We start from the raw sequence: 7,904 nt of genomic DNA, 5'->3' as shown, positions 1-7,904 counted from the left end.
CCCTATCTGCTGCATTACAGTGCTATCTCCCTATCTCCTGCATTACTGTGCTATCTCCCTATGCTGCATTACTGTACTAACTCCCTATCTGCTGCATTACTGTGCTAATTCCGTACCTGCTGCATTACAGTGCGAACTCCTTATCTGCTGCATTACAGCGTATGTCTCTATCTCCTGCATTACGGTGCTAACTCCCTATCTGCTGCATTACAGAGCTAACTCCCTATCCATTGCATTACACTGCTAACTCCTGATCTGCGGCATTACTGTGCTAACTCCCTATCTGCTGCAGTACACTGCTAACTCCTGATCTGCTGCATTACAGGCTGAATCCCTATCTGCTGCATTACGGAGCTAACTCCCTATCTGCTGCATTACTGTGCTAACTCCCTACCTATTGTATTACACTGCTATTTCCTAACCTGCGGCATTACAGGCTGAATCCCTATCTGCTGCATTACACAGCTAACTCCCTATCTGTTGCATTACAGTGCTAACTCCTTATTTGCTGCATTATTGTGCTAACTCCCTATCTGCTGCATTACCATGCGAACTCCCTATCTGCTGCATTACAGTGCTAACTCCTTATCTGCTGCTTTATTGTGCTAACTCCCTATCTGCAATATTACAGTGCCATCTCCCTATCTGCTGCATTACCGAGCTAATTTCCTATCTCCTGCATTACCGAGCTAACTCCCAATCTCCTGCATTACAGTGCTAACTCTCTATCTGCTGCATTACTGTGCTAACCCTGTATCTGCTGCATTACTGTGCCAAATCCCGATCTACTGCATTACTGTGCTAACTCTTTGTGTGCTGCATTATTGTGCCAACTCCCTATCTGCTTCATTACCGTGCTAATTCCCTATCTACTGCATTACAGGCTGAATCGCTATGTGCTGCGTTACACAGCTAACTCCCTATCTGCTGCATTACACAGCTAACTCCCTATCTGCTGCATTACTGTGCTAACTCCCTATCTCCAGCATTACTGTGCTAACTCCCTATCTGCTGCATTACACTGCTAACTCCCTATCTATTGCATTACTGTGCTAACTCCCTATCTGCTGCATTACACAGCTAACACCCTTTCTGCTGCATTACTTTGCTAACACCCTATCTGCAATATTACAGTGCTAACTTCCTATCTGCTGAATTACTGTGCCAAATCCCGATCTACTGCATTACTGTGCTAACTCTTTGTGTGCTGCATTACTTTGCTAATCCCGTATCTGCTGAATTACTGTGCCAAATCCCGATCTACTACATTACTGTGCTAACTCTTTGTGTGCTGCATTACTTTGCTAATCCCGTATCTGCTGCATTACACAGCTAACTCCCTATCTGCTGCATTACGGAGCTACCTCCCTATCTGCTGCATTACGGAGCTACCTCCCTATCTGCTGCATTACTGTGCTAACTCCCTACCTATTGTATTACACTGCTAACTCCTGACCTGCGGCATTACAGGCTGAATCCCTATCTGCTGCATTACACAGCTAACTCCCTATCTGTTGCATTACAGTGCTAACTCCTTATCTGCCGCATTACAGTGCTAACTCCCTATCTGCTGCATTACAGTACTAACTCCCTCTCTGCTGCATTATTGTGCTAACTCCCTATGTGCTGCATTACACAACTAACTCCCTATCTGCTGCATTACCGAGATAACTCCCTATCTGTTGCATTACAGTGCTAACTCCTTATCTGCTGCATTACACAGCTAACTCCCTATCTGCTGCATTATTGTGCTAACTCCCTATCTGCTGCATTACACTGGTAACTCCTGATCTGCGGCATTACACTGGTAACTCCTGATCTGCGGCATTACACAGCTAACTCCCTAACTGCTGCATTACACAGCTAACTCCCTATCTGCGGCATTACTGTGCTAACTTCCTATCTATTGCATTACTGTGCTAACATTGCTAACTCACTATCTGCTGCATTGCGGGCTAAGTCGCTATCTGTTGCATTACTGTGCTAACTCCCTATCTGCTGCATTGCAGAGCTAATTCCCTGTGCGCTGCATTATTGTGCTAACTCCTTATCTGTTGCATTACTGTGATGACTCCCTTTCTGCTGCATTACTGTGCTAACTCCTTATCTGCTGCATTACTGTGCTGTTTGTGTGCTGCATTACAGTGCTAACTCCCTATCTGTTGCATTATAGTAATAACTCCTGATCTGCTGCATACAGAGCTAACTTCTTATCTCCAGCATTACCAAGCTAACTCCTGAACTCCTGCATTACAGTGCTAACTCCTTATCTGCTGCATTACAGTACTAAGTCCCTATCTGCTGCATTACTGTGCTAACTCCCTATCTGCTGCATTACCAAGCTAACTCCCTATCTGGAATATTACAGTGCTAACTCCCTATCTGCTGCATTACAGTACTAACTCCCTATCTGCTGCATTACTGTGCTAACTCCCTATCTGCTGCATTACCGAGCTAACTCCCTGTCTGCAATATTACAGTGCTAACTCCTTATCTGCTGCATTACAGTACTAAGTCCCTATCTGCTGCATTACTGTGCTAACTCCCTATCTGCTGCATTACCGAGCTAACTCCCTGTCTGCAATATTACAGTGCTAACTCCTTATCTGCTGCATTACAGTACTAAGTCCCTATCTGCTGCATTACTGTGCTAACTCCCTATCTGCTGCATTACCGAGCTAACTCCCTGTCTGCAATATTACAGTGCTAACTCCTTATCTGCTGCATTACAGTACTAAGTCCCTATCTGCTGCATTACTGTGCTAACTCCCTATCTGCTGCATTACCGAGCTAACTCCCTGTCTGCAATATTACAGTGCTAACTCCTTATCTGCTGCATTACAGTACTAAGTCCCTATCTGCTGCATTACTGTGCTAACTCCCTATCTGCTGCATTACCGAGCTAACTCCCTGTCTGCAATATTACAGTGCTAACTCCTTATCTGCTGCATTACAGTACTAAGTCCCTATCTGCTGCATTACTGTGCTAACTCCCTATCTGCTGCATTACCGAGCTAACTCCCTGTCTGCAATATTACAGTGCTAACTCCTTATCTGCTGCATTACAGTACTAAGTCCCTATCTGCTGCATTACTGTGCTAACTCCCTATCTGCTGCATTACCGAGCTAACTCCCTGTCTGCAATATTACAGTGCTAACTCCTTATCTGCTGCATTACAGTACTAAGTCCCTATCTGCTGCATTACTGTGCTAACTCCCTATCTGCTGCATTACCGAGCTAACTCCCTGTCTGCAATATTACAGTGCTAACTCCTTATCTGCTGCATTACAGTACTAAGTCCCTATCTGCTGCATTACTGTGCTAACTCCCTATCTGCTGCATTACCGAGCTAACTCCCTGTCTGCAATATTACAGTGCTAACTCCTTATCTGCTGCATTACAGTACTAAGTCCCTATCTGCTGCATTACTGTGCTAACTCCCTATCTGCTGCATTACCGAGCTAACTCCCTGTCTGCAATATTACAGTGCTAACTCCTTATCTGCTGCATTACAGTACTAAGTCCCTATCTGCTGCATTACTGTGCTAACTCCCTATCTGCTGCATTACCGAGCTAACTCCCTGTCTGCAATATTACAGTGCTAACTCCTTATCTGCTGCATTACAGTACTAAGTCCCTATCTGCTGCATTACTGTGCTAACTCCCTATCTGCTGCATTACCGAGCTAACTCCCTGTCTGCAATATTACTGTGCTAACTCCAATCTGCTGCATTACACAGCTAACACCCTTTCTGCTGCATTACTTTGCTAACTCCCTATCTGCTGCATTACCGAGCTAACTCCCGATCTCCTGCTAACTCTCTATCTGCTGCATTACTGTGCTAACCCTGTATCTGCTGAATTACTGTGCCAAATCCCGATCTACTGCATTACTGTGCTAACTCTTTGTGTGCTGCATTACTGTGCTAATCCCGTATCTGCTGCATTACTGTGCTAACTCCCGATCTGTTGCATTACTGTGCTAACTCTTTGTGTGCTGCATTACTGTGCTAACCCCGTATCTGCTGCATTACTGTGCTAACACCCGATATGCTGCATTACTGCGCTAACTCCCTATCTACTAAGTTACTGTGCTAACTCCCAATCTGCCACATTACTGTGCTAACTCCCTATCTGCAGCATTATTGTGCTAACTCTTCATCTGATCCATTACATTGGTAACTCACTATCTGCTGCATTGCAGGCTAAGTCGCTATCTGTTGCATTACAGTGCTAACTCCCTATCTGCTGCATTGCAGAGCTAACTCCCTGTGCGCTGCATTATTGTGCTAACTCCCTATCTGTTGCATTACTGTGATGACTCCCTTTCTGCTGCATTACTGTGCTAACTCCTTATCTGCTGCATTACTGTGCTAACTGTTTGTGTGCTGCATTACAGCGCTAACTCCCTATCTGTTGCATTTTAGTAATAACTCCTGATCTGCTGCATTACAGAGCTAACTTCTTATCGCCAGCATTACCAAGCTAACTCCTAAACTCCTGCATTACAGTGCTAACTCCCTATCTGTTGTATTACTGTGCGAACCCCATGTCTGCTGCATTGCGGAGCTAACTCTGGATCTGCTGCATTACAGGCTAACTCCTTATCTGCTGCATTTCTGTGCTAACACCCTATCTGCTGCATTAATGTACTAACCCCGTATTTGCTGCATTACGGAGCTAACTCCCTATCTGCTGCATTATGGAGCTATTTCTCAATCTGTTGCATTACAGTGCTAACGTCTGATCAGCTGCATTGCATTGCTAACTCCCTGTGTGCTGCATTACAATGCTAAATCGCTATCTGCTGCATTACAGTGCTATCTCCCTATGCTGCATTACTGTACTAACTCCCTATCTGCTGCATTACTGTGCTAACTCTGTACCTGCTGCATTACAGTGCGAACTCCTTATCTGCTGCATTACAGTGCTATGTCTCTATCTCCTGCATTACTGTGCTAACTCCCTATCTGCTGCATTACAGAGCTAACTCCCTATCTATTGCATTACATTGCTAACTCCTGATATGCGGCATTACTGTGCTAACTCTCTATCTGCTGCATTACACTGCTAACTCCTGATCTGCTGCATTACAGGCTGAATCCCTATCTGCTGCATTACACAGCTAACTCCCTAATGTCTGCATTACACAGCTAACTCCCTATCTGCTGCATTACGAGCTAACTCCCTATCTGCTGCATTTCTGTGCTAACTCCCTATCTATTGTATTACACTGGTAACTCCTGATCTGCGGCATTACAGGCTGAATCCCTATCTGCTGCATTACACAGCTAACTCCCTAACTGCTGCATTATGGAGCTAACTCCTTATCTGCCGCATTACAGTGCTAACTCCCTATCTGCTGTATTACACAGCTAACTCCCTAACTGCTGCATTACACAGCTAACTCCCTAACTGCTGCATTACGGAGCTAACTCCCTATCTGCTGCATTACTGTGCTAACTTCCGATCTATTGCATTACACTGCTAACTCCTGATCTGCGGCATTACAGGCTGAATCCCTATCTGCTGCATTACACAGCTAACTCCCTATCTGTTGCATTACTGTGCTAACACCCAATCTGCTGCATTAATGTGCCAACTCCATATCTGCTGCATTACACTGCTAACTCCCTATCTGCTGCATTACACAGCTCACTCCCTATCTGTTGCATTACTGAGCTAACTCCCGATCTGCTGCATTACTGTGCTAACTCTTTAATGCTGCATTACTGTTCTAACTTCCTATCTGCTGCATTACACAGCTAACTCCTTATCTGCTGCATTACTGTACTAACTGCCGATCTGCTGTATTACAGTACTAACTCCCTATCTGCTGCATTACAGCACCAATACCCCACCGGCTGCACTGCCGTGCTGGGTCAGTGGCTCCGTCCAGCATCTATTTCACAGTAGCTTGGTGAAGTACCAGATGGAAAAGTAGAAAGGTTTCCCACTTCTCAGAGCTCACTATGTGTCCTGCATAACTGCAGGGTAATTAAGGACCGAACACCAGGTCAAACACAATTGTCCCAATGTCATACCTCTATAGCAATAGAAAGATGAAAGGAACTCACCCCAGTGCCAAACCATCCAGTTTCTCTTCTTGATCCAGGTGGTCCGGGTAATCCGGGTGGTCCAGGTAATCCGGGTTGTCCGGGTAATCCGGGTTGTCCAGGGTGTCCCTCAGGACCAGCTGGACCCACCGGGCCAGGAGCTCCATCTTCTCCATGTCGACCTGGTTTGCCTGGGAGCCCCTGCTCCCCCTGTGGGGGAAATACATTTGTCAGGTAAAAGAGCAACTCTGCTGGACGAGATTTATCACGCAGACAGCCAGAGACCTGTTTGTCTGATGAAATCCTACACATAAAAATGTGGATGTTTAGAAGTCTCTTCCACAAATGGCATCGGATAATGGATCAGGTGTTAATTTTAAAACTGAGAGCGATAAAGTTTTGGTAAACTGAGGTATTTAGGGATATGAACCAAAGGCGGGTCTGCAGAGTTGGGCCACAGATCAGCCCATGGTCTTACTGAATGACAAGACAGACTCGATGGGCTGAATGGTCTCCTCCTGTTCCAACATTCCTGAAAGTTGCCAAGCTGAAAGGCAATGAGGTGCAGCCTCATACACTTCCCATGGATCGTAATTTCAGTTGGGTTGACGAAGATGTCTGCAAATATCCTTTCACAGGAAAGACCTCCACTCTGTCTTTCATTGAGCAGTAGGAAACAGGAGCATCAGCTTGACCCTACTCCCCCCCCCACATCAACAACTTTGGCAGAAAAAATGCTGGGAATTCTCGAGAGAGGCCCAAGTGAAGAAGGCTTTTTATTAAGTATCCTGGATTCCAATTGGATAGGAGTTATACTGCAACCCAGTGCAATGTCTCAGACGATAAACAGAAAATGCTGGAAATGCTCATCTGGTTAGAGGAGCATCTGTGGAGGTGTTTTGTCTGATGGAAGATCACAGACCTGAGACAGAGCTAAAGTTTTGGAGTCAAATACAAATTTTCTTTGGAAGAAATAATTTTGAACTCTAAACGTTAACTCTGTTTCTCTCTCCTCAGATGCTGCGCAGTGTCGGCAGCAGTTTCTGGTTTTTTAATTTCAGGTTTCCAGTATCTGCAGCATCCTTTTTCTCAACCCAGTCCATTTGTTTTCGATAACTGAATCCCAGGACATTGGCTTGAAACCAGAATAACACTGCCACTTCACATTACGCGTAAAACTGAAGGTGATTCTTGTTGACTAGAAAGTGGCACTATAACAGATAAAAATATTTCTCATTTGGTTCTCACAGTAGAAATTATTCCGGCCTCGTTTAAGTTGACCTGATAAATTTTCTCTCACACTCCTCTCCAATCTCACTGGAGCCTAGTTACAGACACTGAAGTCAAGGGCTATCCAATTTGCAAAGCTTTGTAAGATGTCAAGTAAGCAGTATTTGGTTAGTGGGGAGGCATTGTATTTCCGTTAGTAGTAACCCAGACACCTGAATCATGGTCTGGAATCATGAGCTCAAAAGTCCATCAAGGCAGCTGAGGGAATTTCAATTTGATCGATTAGCTTAGATTAGATTTCCTTGAGTATGGAAATAGGCCCTTCGGCCCAAATCAGGAGGGCAAAACGGGGACATGAGATAGCTTTGGCAAATAGAATTAAGGAGAATCCAAAGGGGTTTTACAAATATATTAAGGACAAAAGGGTAATTAGGGAGAGAATAGGACCCCTCAAAGATCAGCAAGGCAGCCTTTGTGTGGAGCCACAGAAAATGGGGGAGATACTAAATGAATATTTTGCATCAGTATTTACTGTGGAAAAGGATATGGAAGATATAGACTGGAGGGAAATAGATGGTGACATCTTGCAAAATGTCCAGATCACAGAGGAGGAAGTG

At 44.8% G+C, this 7,904-nt stretch overlaps 1 protein-coding gene across 3 annotated transcripts in view; it reads right to left on the bottom strand.

Moving 5' to 3' along the window:
• Positions 1-7,904, bottom strand: part of LOC122539835 (collagen alpha-1(XV) chain-like) — a 122,460-nt gene that overhangs the window by 60,920 nt on the left and 53,636 nt on the right. For all 3 annotated transcript variants that reach the window (XM_043674933.1, XM_043674932.1, XM_043674934.1), the window contains exon 8: positions 6,079-6,267. In XM_043674933.1, coding sequence (XP_043530868.1) covers positions 6,079-6,267 — 189 coding nt within the window. The remainder of the gene's footprint in view (positions 1-6,078; positions 6,268-7,904) is intronic.

The sequence above is a fragment of the Chiloscyllium plagiosum genome, chromosome 33 (genome assembly GCF_004010195.1).
Source record: "Chiloscyllium plagiosum isolate BGI_BamShark_2017 chromosome 33, ASM401019v2, whole genome shotgun sequence".
Classification (NCBI taxonomy): Eukaryota; Metazoa; Chordata; class Chondrichthyes; order Orectolobiformes; family Hemiscylliidae; genus Chiloscyllium; species Chiloscyllium plagiosum.
This window is presented reverse-complemented; position numbering and strand designations above follow the sequence as displayed.